Raw genomic sequence first — 23,506 nt, forward strand, 5'->3', positions numbered from 1 at the left:
AATGCCTATGCAACTTGTTAATCCCTGGAAATCTGTGCTGCAAGCAAAGTGAAAAGGCCTGTAGCTGGGATTTAACCTTAAATTAAAACAATTAAAAGAAAATTGGGTCATTGCATCAGCAAAATGGTAAAAATGGTTATATTGCAACCTTTGCTTGTGAATGGGTTGCTTTGCAACAGATACTGCAGACTCAAACAATTACTTGAACTCATTGAAATGGACTTGGGGACAGCATGTGAGCCCCTGGGGTGCCTCAAATAACAGCCCTCAGGCAGGTGAGGCAAGTTGAGAAGAGATGGGATGAAGGCAAAGAGATGGGGAGGTAGCTGACGATAGGAAGGAAATACACGGATAAAACTAAAACAATGGGACAAGAAGTAGCTATGAGGTGGTAGAGATGGGCTGGGATGGTAGAGAGAGAGAAAGAGATGAGAAAGTGGCTGGGATGGGTAGACCAGAAATAAAAGGAAAAGGTAGTGAGTAAAATGTGGATTGGAGTCAGAAATATGAAATATGGTAAAGGGGTGGTTTTAAAAACAGAGAACCTGAAAAAACTGGAGTGATTGAGCAAGAGAACATGAGATGCATACTCAAACGCCTATCTGTCAACCAGCCAGATTACAAGACAGCTAAGACACCCACATAGGTCATGTGCAGATTCATTTATAATTTATCATAAAGAGAGAGGAAACAAAGATCGTAAATATTTCTTTGCCTAAAGAAAATCAATGAAACAACATCCAGTGATTACATTGTATCTAACCGATTGCACAACATAATTCTAGTAATTAATTCAAGCAATATGTTTTTTTATAGAGGTGTTAGAAACACTGATGAAAGAGTTAAGAAAATGAATCCAGCAGAGGATGCTTGTGATAATGAGCTGGTAGGAGAGACTATATTAGGGGAAACACTTTCATTAGCAAGCTACAGGGGTGGCTTATCTTCTTGCTTAGATGGGGTGGGGGAGGGATCGGATTTTTTTTTTTTTTTTTTTTTGGAAGGGAGGGAGAAGGAGGATACCATAGCATAGAAGTTGGTAGGATAGAAACAATGGCAACTGTAAGCAGCAATTTAGTTAATGTGTCCATTGTGAAACTTGGTAGCTCTGCAACTTGAGCAAACTTTAGCTGGCAGCTGCAGAACCACAAATATCTGCTTTCTAGGCCTCCAACCTACATTCACATTGTCATTCACTGCTTCCCACTCCCTTCCGTCCTTCCTTTGAGTTTGTCTACCAGACTAGCCTCTATTTCATTATGAATGCATGGAGCCCTGCCCTCAATGAAATCCACCCCACAACAAGATCCTACATGAGTGCTTTCACATTCTGCCTTTCATTTTCTTTTAGTGGGTCAGCCGACTCCCATGCATGGAGCAGTAGGAATGTCCTACTGGTGCTGTGGTACCGTTATTGGTGGTACACGTTTTTGTTTTTAAATATGCTTGTCATTGTAGGTTTAGTTGAGTGCTTTTAGGCTCAAAGTGCAGAGAGAGCATAGCATAGGAGTGGAAGACACACATTTGTCAGTTTCATGCAGTTCTAGACACTAGGGAACATTCACTATTTCTACTCATGCATGGGCAGCTGTTATAAAAAAAAAAACATTGCCTTAAAATTTCTGTCAAAGGGTTATGAGAAGGACTTGCAAGTGTGAATCCTTCTCATATATATATGGAAGCAGGTAACAGGCCTCCTGTACTTAGTCCTTAATAGTGAGTATCTGACTACCTTATTTGAAGACCCTAAATCAATCAAGCAGTCTATCTAGGTTCTTACATTGGTGCTCATCACCATAGTGTCAGAGTGCTTGAGTAAAAAAACTACAACAAGAGTCAGTAGTGAGATCAAGTATTCCTTACAGACATTCACTAACCAGTTGGAGACCGTTTCAACCTAAGAAGCTCTGAAGATACTAATTATCTCTGTAACTGCTTTGAAAACATGCACAATCTGCCGTGGGCTCTAGGTATTGACAACTCAAGCAAAGTCTGTGAAAACTTGGATGAAGATGCCAACTCAAAATAGGCAACTTTAGTATTCTTTGGTCATAACTTAAGAACTGTTAACTATTAATTGCCTTGCTACTAAATTCAGCAGTGCTTTAGTTAATCCAATTTGCTTTATCATGCTAGTTTTTCTCTGTAATTATAATCAAGAATTAATAGAAAGAATTATTATAAAAGAATCTTAACATTTCTTAAATTTAACTGGATTGTGAAGGGTTAATTAGCTCAGTCTGCAGGTGCAGCATAGGACAAAGAGCGGGTAGCTTGACTGGCTGCATATGCCCAAATAGGGAGAAAAGGGGAAATATGTCAACCAACACAGAAGTTTCCAAAAGGGGATGAAGTCATAAAAAAGGACAAACTCAATAAAGTAGAGGTGAGGGGGAGCGAGAGGGAACTGAACTGATTGCAATATTTTAAGCTGAGGACAGAAGGAAGACAGGAATGTATTGGCTGCATTGACATTGAAGGGCACCCACTTAGACTTCCAGCTCCCAGCCATCATTTCTTGGGCAGAGACCAATGTTTCACTCCTTCCTTGCCATGGATTTTAAGGCTGCACAGCTCCCTGGATTTCACTGTGGTATCCCTAGGAAGCCAGATTGCCAAAACAGACCAGTGTCTATGCTTTGCTTTCTCTCTGAAGTTTAGACCCGTGTATTGCCCACATTTATAAGTTACCACACAGCTCCTTCTCAGCAAGTACATTGATTTTTAATGTAAAAGCATTATGGAGAAAATAAAACAATAAAAGAACCTACATGCATGCTAAAATGCATATCAGAGGGCACCCCAAACTCTGGTAGCTTTCTGGCCTTCAAAAACCACCATTGGGTTTTCCCCATGGCTAAAAGTTCATATATGTCTTAGATCCAAAGCCAGAACAAAAGTTGGGAAGATTAGCCGTTTTTTTATACAGATTTGGACTTTGATTTTGGCCTTCTGTAGCAGGTTGTCAGCAGACAAAGACCCACTCCTCAGAGAGTAGCTTCAGGAGACTGGGTTTTTGCATAACCATATTTAGTTAATTTTCATTAACTTCTCCCTAGGGCAGGGGTTCTCAAACTGGGGGTCGTAACCCCTTAGGGGTCGCATGATGGGGGGAAGGGGAGTCATGAAATGTCAGCCCCTGAGCATGCCGGGGTTTCAACTGTCAGTCCCACCCATAGCTGACAGCCAGAGCCCTTCCGAGCTTGGTGGCTGGAAAGCAGTGGCTGCTACCCGGGTGCCCAGCTCTGAAGGCAGCGCCACGCCCAGTAGCAGTACAGAAGTAAGAGTAGCATGGCATGGGGGAGAAGAGGGTTGTCACTTTTTGGTGGTGGTGGGGTCATTACCGCCTGAAATATTTTCAAAGGGGGTCTCAGCAAAAAAAATTTGAGAATGCCTGCCCTAAGGACTCCCAGGAAATCCACTTAACACTTTCTGTCCCAAGAGTCTATACTTGTCTGGCACCTTTTCAATATAATCTCTTTCATTCTTAGTTTTTTCATTGGTCACATCTCCCCCTGGGAGAGGTTACATAAAATCCTGGCCCACAATTACATTTGTTTTATACAATAAGGTTTTTTCAAGGATATTGCAGGAAATGGCCATATCTTTCACAGCATCCAAGAAAGGTACCTATGTATCTTAAATAGAGGTCCAGAGTCAGTATTCACTGGAGCAGTTAATTCCTGGAGAACAGGGATCCTGGACTAGCACAGATGTACTCCAGGGAAATTTGCAAAGCCTCCACATTTAAGAGTTTTACACTAAACCAGAGAAAGCAAAGGAGAAGTTTGCAGAGCCATGAATCCGATGGGATGCATATGGAGCCATTAGGTCAAAGATCTTTGGAAACCAGGACATAAAAAGAGAGCAGATGAAAAGCCTCAAGGAGGTGGGAACGTTTGCTTGAGTGAGTAAGGAGAAATGAAATTGGAGGGAATTCTGAGACCAGGAATAAACTCTAAAGTTAGTTACTTAACTGATTAAAATAAGCTACTTGTCTCATTATGTGTACAGTGTTCATCTTCTTGAGCCAATTTGAAAGTCAAATTTGTTCTAATTGTATTGTAAGGGGAGACTCTTCATCGAATGGGTGTGTTTCTAGTGAGGTCCTGCAGGGATTGGTTCTTGGCACTACACTATTTAACATTTTTATCAATGACCTGGAAGAACACCTAAAATCATGACTGATAAAGTTTGTAGTTGACCCAAGTTGGAGTGGTAAATAATGAAGACAGATCACCAATACAGACAGATCTGGATTGTTTGGTAACCTGGGCACAAGCATACAGTATGCATTTTCATACAGCTATATGTAAATGTATACCTCTAGGAACAAAGAACATAGGCCATACTTTCAGGATGGGAGACTCTCTATCCTGGGAAGCAGTGATTCTGAAAAAGACTTCTGGGTTGTGCTGGATAATAAGAGCTCCCAACGCAAATCTGTAGCCAAAAAGGGATAAGATGGTTCTGGAATGTGTAAACAGAGGAAACTTTACTTCTGTATTTGGCACTGGTATGACTGCTGCTGGAACACTGCATCTGGCTCTGGAGTCCTCAATTCAAAGAGGACATTGATAAATGTTCAGAGAAGAGTCACATGATTAAAGGATTCAAAAACATGCCTGATAGTGATAGACTCAAAGAGCTCAAGCTATTTAGCTTAACAAAGAGAAGGTTAAGAAATGAATTGATCACAGTCTATAAATACCTACATAGGGAACATATATTTGGTAAAGGGCTCTTCAGTCTATCAGACAAAGGTATGACATGGTCCAAAGGTTGAAAGCTGAAGCTAAACAAATTCAGATTGGAATAAGGCATAAGTTTGTAACAGTGAGTGTGATTAACCATTGGAACAATTTAGGGTCATGGTGGATTCTCCACCACTGGCAATTTTAAAATCAAGACTGGATGCTTTAGGGGAACTTCTCTGGCCTTTTTTTATGCAGAAGGTCAGACTTGAAAATTATGAATTAATAAGATCTTAAAACTACAGCTTAGTTATCAATATGCAGCATCCTCTAGAGCAGCGGTTCTCAACCTTTTTTTCCTCGAGTACCATTTGACCTGACTGTACCTGACCCGAGTACCACTCGGGGAAAAAAAGGGGGGGGGACTTGCGGCGGCGTTTTGCGGCGGCGGGGGAGGGACTTTCGGCAGCGCCGGGTTACATAGGGGAACAATGCCCTCCGCCAAAACCCTTCCGCCGTTTGCCCCTTTTCAGCGGCAGAGTTTCCCGAGGGTGGGTGGGCGGGCACTTCCGGCAGCGGCGTGGTACGGCTCGCATACCACCCAGCCTTCCTCGGAGAACCACTGCTCTAGAGGGAGGTATTTCTAAAATTGGTGTCTGGGTCTAGACCAGTTCCTTTATCTCTTTTTCTCAAGGTCAAACTTCAAGTACTGCAATCAGCAACAGGAGAAAAGTCAACTTATCTGAAACTGGCAGTTGTTTGGTATATGCTGAGGCACAGTGGTGTACTATATGGCCATCTCCTAGATTTTTGTGCATGAATGTGTTTGGCTCATACACACAATAACTTGTCTATTCACAAGTCATTTGGATATTCATACTCTTGCACATTTTGGGTTGTCTCTTTGTAACAGTTTTGTTTCTTTGATCTAATGAAGAACCTTCTGCTGGATCTCCCAGTATGTTTTCTGTTGCTCACTTATTTAAATTGTAAGTTCCTCAGGACAGGGACTGTTTTTTTTCTTCAGTATTGTACAGCATCAAACACAGTGTTGATGCTTAACCAGTAACAATAATCTTCATGTTAAACCATGAGCCCCATGTGCAATGCACTCAAAATCACTATTCTCTAGCATACCTGGAAATTCATAGTCCAGTTTCCATCCTATTCTATCTCTGCTACAATTAATGCATATATTCAAAGGCAGTTTGTATTCATAGCCATAATGAAGATATTACAAAGAGTAAAATGACGAGGTGGAGGGTTGGTGGAACTCTGATATTCCTTCAGATCATGTTGCAAAGAATTTTAAGATGGAGGTATCTAAATAACACAGGTAAACAGCTCATTTTCTAGGGTCTCATTCAAAAGTTGCTCACACAGCAAACTGCATCACAGTCCACTAATACGTCTGAAAGAGGAAGAATTGAGCCATATCTGCCAGGATTCAAACATGCAGTTGTAGGGAGTCTAAATATTCCATACCCAAAGCCTAGTCCACTCAGCTTAAGGAACACATGTGGAATATGGAATCTGATATAACATCTGCTGCTTTAGAAGAATGTTTTGGGACTCTCGTAATGAATAAGGCTTAACTATCAAGTCAGAGAGTAAGTGAATACACAAGAATTATGGAGTGGTTCAATGAAGGACATTGTTCTGTTTAATTATATTTGAGTTGGTAATAGCTGCCTATAGATTTTCTACAATGTCATAAGTCTTGACCATCAGTCTTTGGAACATCTGTAACACTAGATGTGACTGAAGGATCTGAGAAGTGTGGGTGGTGGAAAGAGTGGGGGCTGGATTTAATAATTATCTTTTCACTCAACACTTTATTAATGTATGTAATGCTAAATAAACGTGACTGCCATCTCTGTAGCTGTTCCATGTTTGCTATAGCCTAAGGCCCAGTCCTGAAACGCTACTATGTACAGTCCTTATGCTGACTTCAGTGCAACTAATACTTACAGAAGAAAGGACTATGTTCAGTAGAAAGTATTTGCAGGACTGGGCCCTAAATTGTCAATTATAGCTATTTCTACTGTGTTTTCTAAAAGAACATACAACACACATTTAGTAAGGTTTGGATTCTTTTGGTAGGAATGAATATCAGAATATGAATATAAAGAACAAACACTGAAAACAGTTTCTCCATAAGAGAGGTATGATGTCAAGTGCTAATCCCATGAAAGAGATATTAAGTTGCTGACAATAAACCACAGCTCTTGTCAATTATCTTAGAAAGTTGTTTCCAAAGGTTAAACAGCAAAGTCTGAATTACACTGTTTTTGACTAATCTATATTTTCTCTTTGTTGCAGAGGATCACCAGATAGGGATGGAATTGTAAGTACTGATCTCTTTTATTTAAAAAATATATATATATTCTTAATAGCATTCAGTGTGTGTCTAACCGAGAGCATTTGCCTCTGCAAATCAGCATAAGGAAGTCTTACACTTTCTCACTCTTTCCGTTTAATATAGTAAATATAATAATTCTGTTTATGAGAGAGCTATTTGTTTAAATCAGAGGAATTCAGTACTTGGTCTGGGAAGATTGTTTATTTGTCAAAAATAAACAGTCAATATAGTTGCAATGCCACAATAATACTTGCTGTACATACAGCCACTTTATAAATCCTGTATAACAATAGTTCAAAGGTAATGTTAAATAAAGCCAAGCAAATGAAAGCTGCTTTTTTATTATGAATGTTTACTTTTTCTGGGAAAATGTTGTTGTTCAGCATTTTCTACACAGTGGATTAATAATCTGAAAGGTTATTAAGATAAATGTGACAAATTTGACTATTTTCTATGCAATTTTTATTTTCTATATTAAATTGAAAATAGGAGAGTGGTTACTTTTAAATGATGGCTGCTTTAACTTACGGTTTTAGGAATGAATGTCCCTACTAGAGTTGGACTTTAGCGGGTCTTGATTTCTTTGGCTATTAATTTTCAGTTTTGCAAGAAAGTATGTTGGGTTCAGACATGGATTTGACTGTGGTTTTTAAGAGATTTCATACTAAGATTTAAAAAGCTCCTGCCTAAAATAAAAATCAGAAACACATTCAAAAACTGGTGCAGCTATGAAACTGTAGTTGCTCTGCACCATACTCAGAGTTCTGGAGTGGAAGCTAAACTAGTCATGAAAAAAAAATCATGTGTGTCTCCTGTAAAATCGTACAAAAATTGGAATGCCTAATTATAGTTTTACCAGGCATAAGTCTTTAGCATCTGACCCAAGATCCTTAGCTTCGGGATAACCCTGCACTCATAGAGCCCTTTGTCATTAATTGTTAAGAAATGTCAAGAAATTAAGTTTAGAATACTAAACTTTTTGGGTTGCACTTTAATCAAGGCTCTATTCATCAGAAAGTGGGGGGGGGGGGGGGAGAAGATGTAGCTTTCCAGATTACATGAAACTGTGGAATGTATAATGGGTCTTCCCCAATCTTCAATTTCTGTTTCTCCTCTTCTGCTTCTTTTCCTTTCTGTCTAAACTGCCCTTGGACTCTTTCTCCCTCATGTCCTCTGCTTTTTGTTCTGCTGCCCTTAGACTCTTTCTTCTCCTTTTTTTTCTATGTCAGCTGCAATCAGGGATTTGCCTTATCTTTTCTTTTTATGCAGTACTCCTCATGGTTTCAAATGCCATGTGACTTTCCTTTTCTCCCTCTGCACTTTTCAAGGCTGCCTGTAAATATAGCAGACTTACCCAATGATGGTGATATGTGGGGGAATTTTGTCCATCTTTCTGTCACATATACAGACATAGCCATGCTCCACTTCTTGATGCAAGAAAAAACTGTAACATGGATGCCCCCATACATGGAGTCTAAGAATAAAGAGTTCATTTAATAGATTAAAAGACCCAGCCCTGTACCTTCTGAAACCAATGGCAAAACTACTGTTGATTTCAGTGGCAGAGGAATCGGACACCAAAGTTGTGGGTAGCTGTTCAGACCACATCATTGCTTTTTTGTTTCTAAAGAGTAACAGAAGTAGCAGATGTTGCAGTTAGATCTAGGATTACAGGCACTCTTCAATAGCAGGCTGTTAGCAATTTTATTGTCACTGACAACAAATCATTAAGCCAGAGAGAGATTAAGACAGCAAGCATGAAAATAACTCTCTAGCCTGATGATTAGAGCCCTCACCCAGGATCCAGTCCCCCTGGTCCAATAACTCTTTATTTATTTATCCACAGTGGAATGGCTTCAATAAAGGAGACTGAGGGAGCCCCACATGAGAATATCACATAGTCCATAGGACACTCACCTGAGAGTTGGTAGATCCCTGTTCAAAACCCTTCTCCTGCTCAGGTGGAGGGGGGACTTGAACCAGTGGTCTTACACATCCCAGGTGAGTAACCTAATCACTGAGCTAAAAGTTGTGAGGGAGGTCCTTCTTCTCCCCTTTCCCCTGCCTGTGGCCATTTTGCATGAGCTCTCTGGTAAGTGGCCTCTGAACACTCCTTAAAAATTGGATCTTGCAAATGAGTTAGGTGAAAGAATGCCCATATTTCCCTGGTTTGTGCATCACATTGGGGCTTAGGCATCCAGATGCCTAGCGAGTGTGTGTGTACAGACGCAGAAACATAGGCGCCAAGATAACTTGTTACTGCAAAAAATTAGATGCTGAGCAAGCTTAGGAGCCTGCAGGGTTTGACAGCAGCTAAGTGAGGATTTTGTTAATCCCAGTGAGGCCTGATGCTGGCATTTAGGCACCTGAAGTGGCAGTTATTCACGTAATCTGTTGTGAATCTAATTCAATGCAACCTCCTATGGTATGCTGTCTTCACAACGTGTTCTGGAAATCAGTGACATACCATGGGTTTCCGATGCCTAGGGGCCAATACTTGTATTTGTGCCTTCCCATCAGCAGCAGTGGTGGCAGCACCCCGTGGGGGAAGGAGGTCTGTGGGCCCGTTTCCCGTTCTCTCCCCTCTCCCCCCCAACCCCCGCTGTGGAGATGACAGGGAGCAGGAGTGATGGGGGAGATGCCCCCGGGCCTCCTGGTGGTGTGGAGGGGGAGGCCTGGCCCCTGCACAGCCAGGGTCCCCATGGGTCTTTCGTTGCACCCAATGTGGGGGCGGAGAGGCCAGATCAGCGTGGCCACAGGGATGTCAGCGGGGGGGCAGCTCCAAGGAGGAGGGCCTGGCTAGCACCCACCCAGGTTGGCTGCCAGGGTCATGGCCCCCTCCTTTGGTATGCCACTGGGGGGGAGGCAGCATGGTCCCTGCGTGGCTGGGGTCCCTACGGCTCCCTTGTTGTGCCCAGCATGGGCCCAGAGGAGCCAGGTTGGCACGGCCACCGGGGATGTCAGTGGGGAGCAGCACCTCCAAGGAGGGCCCAGTTGGTGCGCCTCCCCCCCCCCCCCCACTTCTATCCTCTCCTTCATTAAACCACTGCTGGAAATCCCAAAGTACAGAATCCTAGCCATTCTGCCTGTATCAGTTGTTGGTATATGATGCTTCCTTTTATAGAGCTGAAGTTCTCAAGCTGTGGCCCATGGGAAATTGGGTGGCCATGTGCTGCTGACATCCCCTCCTGTTCCCAGCTGCTAAGCTGCATTAATAGGCAGCCAAAATGTAGTAAATCCCTTCTGAATGCTACTTTTCCATGCAAGCACCTGCTGCTGTTGCCGCAGGAATGATATGACGGTTAATGGGAGGGAAGATGGTCTGTGGATCAAGCAGAGAGGGAGGTGTTCGTGAGACAGTCAAGAAGAGATGTTTATTAAGGAGTGTGAGAGCTCTGATGTACTGTCTGATTCTTCCTGCCCATTTTACAGATTCAGGGCTCGATTCTGTGGGAACAGGCCCTTTAAGTGCCTGCTGAACCAGGAATAGGATCTGATGTGTCCTTGAGATACAAGATACCATAGATTCTCTGTAGCCTAGTATCCACCAACCCTAGTATCTGTTGAATAGAGCCCTGGTATGTATCCCAGTGTTTCCTTTACATTCAAAGGAACCAAATTTGGCCAACCTTCTTTTTTTAAACTGTATAGTATGTTTGCTAACTCCATGTCATTCTCTGTGTGTTTAAAACCCACCCAATACTTTAACACTTTTTCTACAAAAACAAAATCCATTCCAGCTGCCCAGCCCTCATCCTCATGAACCACCCTCCAATAACAAACCAGAGTGTGCACGAGAAGGAGGAAAAAAAAATTCGGTAAGGACACGAATTTCAGTTTAAAGCTTCCAAAGGGTTATAAAAACAGTGAGTTAAAAAATGTTTAAAAAATTGTTGGACAAATTAGGAAAAAATACCTTTCAGACTCCTGTATAGTAAGAGAATTCTGGTATGTTAGCTACAAATACAAATTTACTATTAAAAATGTGAAGATCAACAACTATGCAGGGCACGTTCAAAACTCAATTTTTATTCTTCAGGCTCTAAGATAGGGTACTCTGTTCTGCATTTAGGTGCTGGGATACTACGGTGATGAGCATGGTATAGAAACAGAATGACTTAGGGCTTGTCTACATGAGCAGACTGTACCTCACACTGGCCTGCCAGGGACTATCTGTATGGACCCTATGTTCATTAATAGTTCGTTAATGTGCTTTGATTAGTCCTCTTTCAAAGAAGATTAGCTCAGAAGGCATTAGTGAACTGTTAATGTGCATCAGCAGGGTCCACGCAGACAGCTGATACGCAGTAGGCTAGTGCAGGGTAGATTCACACCTCCGCTTGCTGCGAACTAAATGTCCATGTAAGCAAGCCCTTAGATGCTTGTGGCCTGGTCCAACTGAAGTCAATAGGAGTCTCTCTGCTGATTTTGAATGAAGGTTGGATTGGGCCCTTAAATTGGGGTATTTGAATGCCCTGGCACTGCTGTTCAGCCAGTTCCAGTCTGGGTGCTGTCTAACTTACTTGCCTGAGCTTGAAAACTGGGCCTATAGTAAGTATTTAAATAAGATCGTTGTTCAAATACATTTAATGCCTTAAGAATGGCCTGACTACTTTAGCATGCATAAGTGTGTTAGTTTGACATCTCTGACTGATAAACAGCTTGTTGATTTGAAAAGAGATTGGTTTACTGCATGTACAGTACATCTTAAATGTAGAGACTTCTTTGACATTTTTTATCATGGGGTGAAGAAGAGACAGTTGACTTGGCTTTAAAATGAATCTAACCATGGTGCCATCAGTAATGCAGCACTGTTCCTTTTTGAACATTATGGTGGCCTTCATCTGCATCGCTCTGTGGAAAAGGTGCATTGGTGTTTCTTTTATCAACTCGTTTGGGTCATATTTTATAACTTCGCAATTAAAATGTAATGTACACTGAGAGTACAAGTTTTCAAGCTAAGGACAGAACTCTGCCCAGCTATCCATTTTTGTTTTGCTAATTAGCTGATATTGACAAGGGAGCCATTTTTGCCACAGGTGGTGGGTGTGTTAATAATAGCAGAGTTTGACCCTAGATCAATCTGAGCCTCTTTAGACTTCCGACACAAACCTCGGGTGGAAAATTACTCATTTTTGTTGCACCATTTAGCACCATTTCTGCAATTAATACAGTTTACTGCCTATAAAAAGCAACATTACTTCCTGTAGAAACCAGTAATACATGTTAGCATATCATGAAATTTCTCAGAAAAGACTAAGTCAACGGATGATGACTAAGTAAGGCAGCTCAATATATAATTTAAACATTACTTTTGACATGGTTTTCTAGATGTACATATGCATATGTTCAAACTCACAACTACCTCCATTACAATCTGAAGAAAGCTATGTATACTCTATAAGTGAAAGTATTGTGGATATCTGTCCAATGCTTGGTGGTGGTGTACCAGCAGCACTATAAATGTGCTGAAGCAGCTCAGCACAGAACAATGAATTAATAATTTTTCTTCCCTTCCTCACAGGAATGTTGTGGATTTCAATTAATGGTTGTTTATAAAGTGCATTGAAATAGAGGTGTGGAAGATACTTTGCATTTCTGTAGAATCCTTTATTGCTGGGCTATGAATTTTGAACTGCCCTATTTGTTACATAAAATCAGTCTTTTGCATTATTTTAAAAAGATATTTTTTATCATTTGTATGAAATAGCTGTTGCAACTATTATATAGAGTTAAAATGATCATCTAACCTTACTGACCAGTTTCTTTGGACAGTTTTTAATCTGGTCATGCTGTAACAGATTTCATTAGTTCACTCCTGATACACATTGTGTGATCCCTTGGCTCTTCAACTTAAAAATTGTATATTTGTTCTTAAATATATTACAGAAGAAAAGTAATGGAGCTCCAAATGGATTTTATGCAGAAATTGACTGGGAAAGATATGTAAGTATCTATCTGAATGATTTCTCCCTGCCACTGCTTTGTTTAATAGATATCAGTAATGTGTGATAGATAACTTCATATACCTTCATAATGCTGCAGGATTATCTCACTCTAGCCGACATGATTGTTTTTGGTGATCCAAGTGTTTGCTTCATATTCAGCAGCTTGATCCTTATTTCACTCTCTCCACTTCAGGATGAAGATCACATCCTGGAGTATTCACAATTCCAGCCTGGTTCAAATGTTATCATATAGTTCAGGAAAAGACTCAGTTTTCCTTTCTAAATATTTTATGTGGAAATGACTGTGTGACTACAGTAAGCCTGAATTAGGGGAGGGACACTGTCAACTTGGAAAGTGCACTTCTATTGGGAAAACTTTTGGCTGTTGTTACAAGTTACACCTAAGATCGCTGGAACTGAGGGTGATTAGAGAAAATAATCTTCTCTCCAGTTTTTGTCTGTGGACATTGTGAATTTGACCGTGCTTCATGTGTAATCAATTTAACTATCGGAAATTTCCCCTGTTGTTTATGTATCATGGAGCAACAGGGGAGAGAGAGAGAGAGAGAGAGGGGAACCTGTAATAAAATATAGGAAAATATATTTTTGTGGTATTAAAATTACATGAGGGAACTAACCAGTTTTTTCATGCTGTGTGCACCTCTTTAAGTGATTTGAAGTCTTACTGTTGAATCAGAATTGGCAATTATAAGAACTACATCACTGTGGGGGGAAAAATAATGAATTCAGCTATTTTATCACCCCACAAATGTGTAGCTGAAACCTAACCTTCCTCTGAAATATATTTTATATGTGCATGTTAATTAGATTGTGTAAAATTGTCCAGAGACCGCGTAGCTCGAATTACCCATTAAGTACCAATTACCGTGAGTAACAAGTATATGAGACTGATTATACCGTCAATATGGAAGATGTCAACGTTAATTGGAAAAAGAATTAAATTTCAATTGTATATTGAGAACGTTTACCTGCAGAGAAGCTAAAAGTTCAAACCTATGTTAAATGCAGCACTAATAACTTCTGCCTTAGCTGCCGGTGGGTCTGATTCTTTAGCCTACTTTGTGGGCTCAAAGACTTGCAGGCTCGAATGCTATTCTGGAATGTATGCACTCTTGAGGAGGAATCCTTCTCTAGAATGACTGAGTGTTTCTATATTATATACCATCATATTTTTGGTGCCTGCATTCCATTGTTTCCATCTCTCTTCCCAGCACTTTTTGCCTGTCTAATTCTGTGGGCCCTAGTTGCGGTGACCCAACTGAGACTGTTAAAATCCTGTGCAGTTCCCACAATCCTGCCTTTCTTTTCCCTCCAAACCTTTACGCTTGCCATCTCAGCTCTTTGCAGTGTATTTGATTGACACTGCCAGAGTTAATAACAATATCATTTACCTTGTCATGGGAGGGTAGTTTATGGATATTAGCAAGAGCAGCTGCAGCCATGTTGAGCTGCCTGTAAACAAAGGCTTCTCTTCAGCTTGCTCTACCTTTCCTAGTTTTGGGTAAAGCTCACTATTTAATCAGCTCAGTGTTTCCTTTGACATATCCTCCGGATAGAAGAAATAGCTTAAGCTGCTCTTTAACAAAAAGTTTTACAAGAACTGAATTACTTTGTTTTATTTGTACCCCACCCAGAATTCACCTGAGCTTGATGAAGAGGGATACAGCATCAGACCAGAAGAACCAGGCTATATCCTTTATTGTTAGCCTTACATCTCAATTTGCAAACTGTAAGATGATCTTGGGTTCATGGATTGGTCACTGAAATTTTTCCCTTATTTTTCTGTGCACTATTATTCCTCAGCTAAAAGTGAAGCCCAGTGGAGAATCACTTGATACACTTAACCAGAAGGCACTTCCAATTGCCTTGTTATAGTCATAGGAAATTGACAGAAAGGAGTAAGCGGATAGGAAGTACACTGAGAAATAATTATGTTCAGTGCATGCCACTAAAACAGATGTGATTATAATGCTCACAATGAATAGAAGCAGATTTCTATCCTTTTTCTCTGGGTTGGCAGAGACTAGAAGGCTGCAGAAGCAGTGTGTTTATTCATGGGAGGAAGGAAGCAGTTTACATCTCTCTGCAGCACCTCTTTGGCCTTGTAAGAGAGAATTAAAATTAGGGGAGCTGAACAAATGTTACATTGATGGGTCTAGAAAAGTAGGAATCATTATCTAATGGTTAGAACTCGGATCTCTAGACTCTCAGTCCTATTTTCAGCTCTGCCATAGATTCACTTGGGCAAGTCACCTAACGATTTCTTTGTTTCTCCATCTATAAAATGGAGGTGCTACTATTTTGCTTCTCAACCAACTAGTGACACTAGTGAATGTTTATAAATCATGCTGTGATTCTCTTATGGAAGTTTATATAGAAATGTACAAAGTATTATATTTAATTTCCAGCTTGCTTATGCTGATCTAATAGGCCGTGTAATTGTTGACACTTTTGCTTTCATCCATTTAATTGGACATAAGCAGGAGCAAGAGGAGATGTTTAGTTTTTGTAAAAGCAAATATAAGCAAAAGTGAACTTGCCTTTTGAAAATCACTGTCCATTTACAATGATGTGTTACCAGCTGTGAAAGCGTAGATACGTGTATTTTAAATACAATATGTATCTAGTGTGTGATAGGCATCACAGAAAACACTTACGATAGCGATCATGAATTTTGTTTACGTGGTACAGATGGCCATAACATTTTAGATGTTCTCAAAATTGTAGAACAATATCTACACACGAGCCCATAGTCTCCATTGTGACACACGCAGCACAGGCCTGAGGTGTGCATGTGAAGGGGACTTAAAGCTCACACATCCTCTTCCTTCATCCTCTTACTGCTGGCCAGGACCTCTGCATTTTGTTTGAACAGCCTGAGGAACTCTCTGTCTCTCTCATATCCCAGGTTGCAACACACAGCTGCGGATTGGCACAGTGAAGGGATGTTGTAGCCATGTCCCCTTTCCTCCAATCACACCCCTTCTATCCCGGTTGCAGGGAAGGTTAGTGGCATGAGATTCAGTGCTACACCCTTTGAACTGGATGATTTCTGTTACTGGCTTCGCTAACTTTACAAGTAGTCTGTGTCAATCGTGTGATATGAAACAGCCATACTGCATAAAAGAATTGGCCCATGCAGTGAGCTGCCTTTAGTAAGTCAACAGCGGGGAAAATAGGCTCATAACTTCCTCCTGAAACTGAAACTTCCTGGTTACATATTAGTGCAGTGGTTCCCAACCCATGCTCTACAGGCCAAAAGTGGCCCGCAGGGTCTTTCAAAGTGGCCCACTGCACCCCTCCCTCTGGCTGCAGAAGGGAGCTGCAGCCTAAGGACACATGCGGAGTACGTTGCCACGGGGCTACAAGACTGGTGCAGGTTCCTTGCTGCAGCCAAGGGGATGGAAGATCAGCGCTCCCCTCTCCCCGGCTGTAGCAGGGAGCATGGCAAAGCGCTCCGCATGGGTCCATAGGCTCTGAGGTCCCTGCTGGAGCTAGAGGAAGCGGAGCACTGATTTCCCATCTCCCTGGCTGCAGAAGGGAGCCACTGCCTAGGGACCCAGGTGGAGAGTACAGGGTTACAGGACATGTGCGGTTTCCCTGCTGCAGCCAGGGGTATGGGAGATCAGCAAGGAGGCTACACTAGTGCTTTGTCTGTGAGTGTGTGATATACTGTGAGTAACTTATAAGTGTAAGATAGTGAATGTAAAAATGAGCACAGTAGCATCGAAATGTTTACTTCAAATATGTAGTGATTTGTAGTCCTTCAGTCTACAGAAGAGAAGAATGAGGGGGGATTTGATAGCAGCCCTTTAACTACCTGAAAGGGGGTTCCAGGGAGGATGGAACTAGGCTGTTCTCGGTGGCAGAACAAGGAGCAATGGTCTCAAGTTGCAGTGGGGGAGGCCTAGGTTGGACATTAGGAAAAGGTTTTTCACTAGGAGGGTGGTGAAGCACTGGAATGGGTTACCTAGGGAGGTGGTGGAATCTCCATCTTTAGAGGTTTTTAAGCTACGGCTTGACAAAACCCTCGCTGGGATTATTTAACTGAGGTTAGTCCTGCTCTGAGCAGGGGGTTGGACTAGATGACCTCCTGAGGTCCCTTCCAACTCTGATTCTATGATGTGTATATATCCAATACCTTTCATGAGTTGATAGACTGGTGGCTCTTCAGGTTTGTAGAAATGGTATTTGTGGCCCTTAAGCCAAAAGGGTTGGGAACCACTGTATTAGTGTATACAGTGGTAAACTGGTACAGTGCTGATTGGTGGGAAAAGAAGACTGACTTATAAATTAATGCTATCCCACGGTGCAGATTTACCTATTTTTTGAGCAGTTAGCAATTTACCTCCATACTGTATAGTGTTGTTTGTATATGTACGTATTTTATATACAAATATGACAAAATGGAATAATAGTGACAAGATTGGCCAAAATGTGTATCCTCTGTTACCCATTTGTGCAAGTGAACAATTGGGGTAAAATTTTCAAAAGCATCTAAATCCCATTTTCCAAAGTGACTTAAGAACCTAAATCCTATTGGAAAATCAGAGGGACTTAAGCTTCCAAGTACTGATGTCTCTTTGGAAAACAGGACTGAGGCACTTTTTGAAAACTTGACCTTAGTTGTTTAGGAGTTTGAAGAGGGGGAGGGGGGACTGTTTTGCCTCCACTCTGTATAAAAAGCCTACCTCTTCACAGAACAAAACATTCTTTAACTGTGATCTACCTACCAAAGGAAAGCACTTTTATTCCTCAAGTGAATCAGAAGAAGAAGAGGAGTCGCACAAGAAATTTAACATTAAGATTAAGCCTTTGCAGGCTAAAGACATTCTTAAGAGTGCAGCAACTGTAGATGAATTGAAAGCATCAATAGGCAACATCGCACTTTCTCCATCTCCAGTGGTGAGTGCCTTGTGTTTTAATCTTTTACAAAGTTGGAAGAACAATAACCTCCTATCCTGGTTCATTGTATTAGTGGTCAGCAAGTCTGTTAATTGGGTGTCAAACTGACTCATAGTTAAGTACAACTGTTTTGCACTTTATTAGACACCATTTGTTATTTGTGGCTGCTGGGTGATTAAACTAACTCTTGGAGATTCATGATTTTTGTAATAGGTATTTTTTTTCGTTCTGAATGTGCTAAAATATTAGGAAGTTTCTTGAATGTGTTAAAATACTGAGAAGGTTTTTATTACAACAACTTTTCTATGCATTGACCTTGTTTTAGTGAGTTTCACACATCTCCAAATGAGAGAAACCCAAAATGTATACTTAATTTTTTATTTTAAAAAAGTAGTATTTGCTATTACAGTAGAATTTGAACAATCCAGACTCCAGTTATCTGAAACTCCCCATTACCCAAAACAGTCATGTTCTCTCATATCTGTTAATTATGCTGAAAGTTCTCTCAGATATCAAAACTTATTAGGGCCTGATACTATCCATCTACATTGGGCAATACCATATTATGAGTCACCTTATTGAAATCAGTGGGATTGATCATTCATGTAAAAAGATGCTACTCAACATGGTTAAGGGTGGGGAAAATAGGGACCTCAGTATCCCTCATGACACTTAAGTAACTGAGGTTGTACTATAATAGCAATAAAACAATTGGGAGAAACTCCACGGAAATTATTGGTTTTACAAAATGTAAAAATGGCAAAAGTAAGATCAGAATTAGGCCTCATGTATTTCCCTGCTTTTACCTTCCTTCTTTTATCCTCATGTCTTAATTTTAATTTTTGTTTCATTTTCTGCTGTACATAAAAATCCATCCAAACTACCTCTTGTTTTGATCTGTTACTTTCCAGATCACAAACACACCTACACATCTTTCTAATAACATTGATATACAATGTTACATGTTCCTCAATTCATTCCTTAATGAAAAAATTAATCTAGATTTTTAAAAGGAAAGATCATATTTTATTAAACCCTTCCTGGTTTTCATTTCATTGGCATGTATCTTTTTCAAGGCTTGCCAAGATCTGACTTGCTATCCCAATCTATTCAGCTATGCAAAGCTCTGTAATTTCTCTCAGTAAGGGTTTTAAGTAGCCTTTTTTTAGAGTTCCATGGATTTGCAAGCCTGGCATCTTGCTTTGAGTTTGGGATGTGAATGCATCCCAAAAAAGCAAAGTGAAAATGAACTGAAACTGCAGTCTTTTTTCCCCCCCTCCTTATTTAGGCTAGTGCAACATCACCAATTTTTGTGAGTGTCTAAGAAGTAAAGCCATTAATCCTTCCCTGAAGTGGGGAGTTTTAGATTTGGGATGAAACCCAAAGTGTGATGATAACCTGTCTGAGATTTTGTCTATGGAAGTTTCCCCTTGATGATTGGCCCATTTAGTGATTTTTTTTTCTTTTTTCTTTTTAATGCTTTCTCCTCTCTGTGACCAGGGTGGTTCCTGGAGTTTCGCATTTGAATCCCAGAGTTTGTATTAAAGTTCCTAGGATCATGCAGCATCATCCAAACCAAATCTGTTTGTGGTTCTCTTTGCCCCATCCCAGCCACAGCAGTCCAATGTCCATATATCTGTGTGTACCTATATCTATAGGTGAGGATATCATTTTGTGGAAAGAGGGAAAATATTGAAACATTTAAAAATAAAATAGAGCAAGCACTTAAAAAATATACTAAAGGGATAAGTTGTGCAGAGATGGGGCAAGAAGATCTAACAGGCTTCTTCAATGTCTGATTTCTGCTTCTGGGATTGAAGCATTTATCTTCATTTTAAGCAGCAGAAACTGAGATGACGCAAGGCTATTCTTTCCAAGTAGCAGGTCATCTATATAGAATTTGAAATCTATAAATTGGAGCATTTATCTCAGAATGCAGCCCCCATTCTGAGGTCCCTCATCCTTATAAATAACTCTCAAATATACATAATTCATGACTGGCAGATGTGTGGTACTAACTCTTCAAGTAATTCTGTACTTTGGACATCTAATTGCCCTAAAGTTTTTGAATCTGGGGTTGATCTCATGCTGAAGAATATTCATGATCACTAAATGTGTTTTGCAAGTAAAGGATTAAGAGATTCTCAAATTTTGGTTGGTTCCTGGCAATCACATTTTTCTTAGTTGTTACAATGCTTTAATAACTTTGAAAGAAAATGCGCATGAAGCAACATAAAAGGAATTAGGCTCACTTGGCCACTTGCTCTCTTGTGCCTTGTGTTTCTGAAATTGAAATAAGAAAAAATACTTAAATCCCACAGAACTGCACGCTCTACTAAATACACTGCAAGGTCAAAGCCTATTTTCATTTGTGAATTAAATGAGTATCTGTTTCCTAGTTTCTATGATTCTTTTCCCACTGAATGGGAGTTTTGCCTTTGACTGATCTGGAGCAGGATTTAGTCCCTTTGCAAACACATTCATGTTTGTTAATTTGCTGCTGCATGAAGTTCTTCCCTTTTGCATGCAAACGTGTCAGAATTTGGTTTGTGGCTAGTCTTTGTTCTGGTGAGCTGACTTGTACAGTTATGAAATCGTAAAGATGCTGCAGCTGGCTTGGAGGCAGGACAGCAGCGTATTCTGTTGCTATGTGCGGAAGCTAGGTTCAAGAGTCAATTTGGGACTCTCATTTCCTGGGCTGTGGGAGATGTGGGGACTAAATCATGCAGAATGATGGCTTTGTTGCTCTGTGGAGCATGTGGCTTCCTGATCCACTGACATTGCCTGGAGGAAGTTCGACTTGAGCCTAGTTGCTGTAATGCTGATCACAGAAGGGAAATATGTGAATTAGACAGAAAAAATTAGGCAGAGGTGAATTGGGGGAGAGAGAAAGATACGAAGAGCCTGATCCTCAGCTTCTGTAAATCAGCATAGCTCAGTTCAGTTCAGTTCAATGGAGTTACACTAGTTCACATCAGCTGGAGGATCAGACCATAAATATTAACATTATATTAACTGGATTATATGAGGTCTGTCTGTAAAGAAGAATCACTAGTGGAGTTATCAAAGATAAAGGCATAGGTCCAGATCCTTGGACACTCCCAAAATACATGCAGCAGAGATCAGCGGGCAGCATACACAGCTGGCATAAAGCACTCCTTTGTGCTGCTCTGATTCTGGTGCTGTTCTCGGCAAGTACCACCATTTGTTTTGGGTTAAACTAGCCTGAGGGCTGGTCTTAGGTACGTTGGCCTATACCCGCCATGAAGGGCTGAGCACTTAGGCCAGGACGGATAGAATATATGTATTCTAACTATGTCCCCCTTTCCTGATACACTGAAAAAGGAAGGCATGTGTGTCCTGTCAGCTCCTACATTGGATATACCACTGCGAGATCGCCTCTACACACTGGAGATCTTCCCTAGCTCGCTTACTCAGTTTCTGCAATCTTAGCACAGTGACAGCTTGGCACAAAGTAGACACAGAGCACTTGGGGATCTGGCCTATATACTAGAGCCCTTGGTTCAATAGCCAGTATATATCCCTGAAAATGTAGCGTTATTTACAAGATAATATTGACACAAGTGTATGTCCACAACCTGAAAACACAAAGTGAAAGGATTTTAGCCTGCATTCAACTAACTATCCTGCCTTTTAATCTCCTTCTACAACTTGTCGTCTTCACTCCAGTGGGCAAGCATTGTATCTAATTTTGCCAGTGCAATTCAAGGAAAAGAACACTCAGGTGAAAAACACATGTATTTTAAGTTTCCTTTCCAAGGTTGGTTTGGATTTTTGGTTTTTTTAATAGTTCATTTACGGTAGTGTGGCCATGTGGATTGAGTGCTGGACTGGGATTTAGGAGACCTGGGTTCTATTTCCAACTCTGCCATTGGCCTGTTGGTTGATCGTGTGCCTCAGTTTCCCCATCTGTAAAATGAGAATAATGGTACTGACCTCTTTTGTAAAGGGCTTTAAGAGCCACTGATGAAAAGCATTATATAAAAGCCAGGAGGCATTATTTTCAGAACTGAAGGAAACTGAACAGAACCTCTAGTACTGCATCCTTGTACAAATGTACAAAACCCTTAAAGTGACAAAAAAAAAGTAAGCTAACTACTGTTTCATTGTCATAGCATCGTAGAATGATAGGGTTAGAAGGGACCACAAGGGTCATCTAGTCTAACCCCCTGCCAAGATGCATGATTTGTTGTCTGACTAAACCATCCAAGACAAATGGCTATCCAGCCTCCTTTTGAAAACCTCCGGTGAAAGAGCTTCCTCAACCTCCCTCGCTCCAAATCCTTAAAGGGACAGGATGAAGGTAAATATCATTCTAACAGAATGTCAGGGTTATATTATTTACTGTCAGGATGATATTTACTTGCATCCCGTCCCTTTAAGGGTTTGGAGTTCTGCTGAAAAGGTATAAAGTGATACAGGGGGAAAGCAGGAAGTGGGCCTAGGATGGTTACCTCCTGGTTTGGGAGTGTAACAAATGCACTTTTCCCTATTTTTGCAGCTTGTTTACTTTTGGCATTTCCCTCTGTTTGGACAACAAGAATAGACTAGAGAGTTTACTTCTGTTTAGTCACTTTAAGAATTTCATCCTTTTGCACAAGGATGCAGTGCTTGGGTTGCAGACTCTGGGAGTAGGGAACATTTCTTAGAGCAAACAAAAAAACCAAACCCCCATTTCCATTGGCGTTTAAAACCCAAATAACGAAAGGCTCTGGGCTTAGGTTTTGTTTATCTCCTCTCCTCCCCAAAACTGGTTTTTTCCAACCAAATTTGGCCTGACCGTGTTTTTTCTATTTGTAAAAAGAATGTTATAACCGATCATGCAATATTTCTGTATCTTTACTTCTCATCCAGCTCAAATGCAAAAATGAAGCAGACCACAGTAAACAGAAGGGGGCCATATCTCTCTCCCTGTATGTTTAATCCTTTGCCTGTATATAGGGCAAGTCTGTGAGCAACAAACTGAAACAGCCCTAAAAATGAAACGGTACACATGGATTTCGTTAATACAGTTCTAATCATCCTATTCTGTCATAGGAACAAATATCAAGGCAGCATCTTGGCCATGATGATGTCATGAAAAAAGGTGCTAGACCCTTAATCAATGAAATAGAGGTGACTAGGGTGGATGCTTTTTTTTTTTTTTTTTTTTTTTTTTTTTTTTTTTTTTTTTTTTTTTTTTTTTACAGGAATACTAACAGAAGCTTTTGCAGTGTGTTGTTGATGACTCTTACATATCTTCTGGATGAAGGGAAAACAAGACAAATGTTAGAAATGTTACTGGAGAGAAACAGATCCCGATGTTGGAAATGAACAGACACAAACTTGTGTGCTTTAATCACATTAGGCGTAGAGATGGAAATAACCTTAAGAAACTTATTATGGAAGGAATAGTGAAAGGTCATCATAGTAGGGGATGACCAGTGAGGAGATGGATGAATGGTGTGTGGCAGATTACTGGAAGGTGAGCTGCTGAGCACCCAAAGTAAGCAGTGGATCATGAAGGTTTCCAAAAATTCTGCTATGATGTCACCAATACTCAGACATGAATAAAT

At 40.6% G+C, this 23,506-nt stretch overlaps 1 protein-coding gene across 1 annotated transcript in view; it reads left to right on the forward strand.

The window, feature by feature from the left end:
* Positions 1–23,506, forward strand: part of SGIP1 (SH3GL interacting endocytic adaptor 1) — a 168,623-nt gene that overhangs the window by 68,942 nt on the left and 76,175 nt on the right. The window contains exons 4-8 of the mRNA XM_067563332.1: positions 7,017–7,041; positions 10,797–10,874; positions 12,946–13,002; positions 14,660–14,714; positions 17,755–17,930. Of these exons, the coding sequence (XP_067419433.1) occupies positions 7,017–7,041; positions 10,797–10,874; positions 12,946–13,002; positions 14,660–14,714; positions 17,755–17,930 (391 nt within the window). The remainder of the gene's footprint in view (positions 1–7,016; positions 7,042–10,796; positions 10,875–12,945; positions 13,003–14,659; positions 14,715–17,754; positions 17,931–23,506) is intronic.

Source organism: Emydura macquarii, unplaced genomic scaffold (genome assembly GCF_026122565.2).
Source record: "Emydura macquarii macquarii isolate MOO-44397 ecotype Brisbane River unplaced genomic scaffold, CSIRO-AGI_Emac_v2 contig_2481, whole genome shotgun sequence".
NCBI lineage: Eukaryota > Metazoa > Chordata > Testudines > Chelidae > Emydura > Emydura macquarii.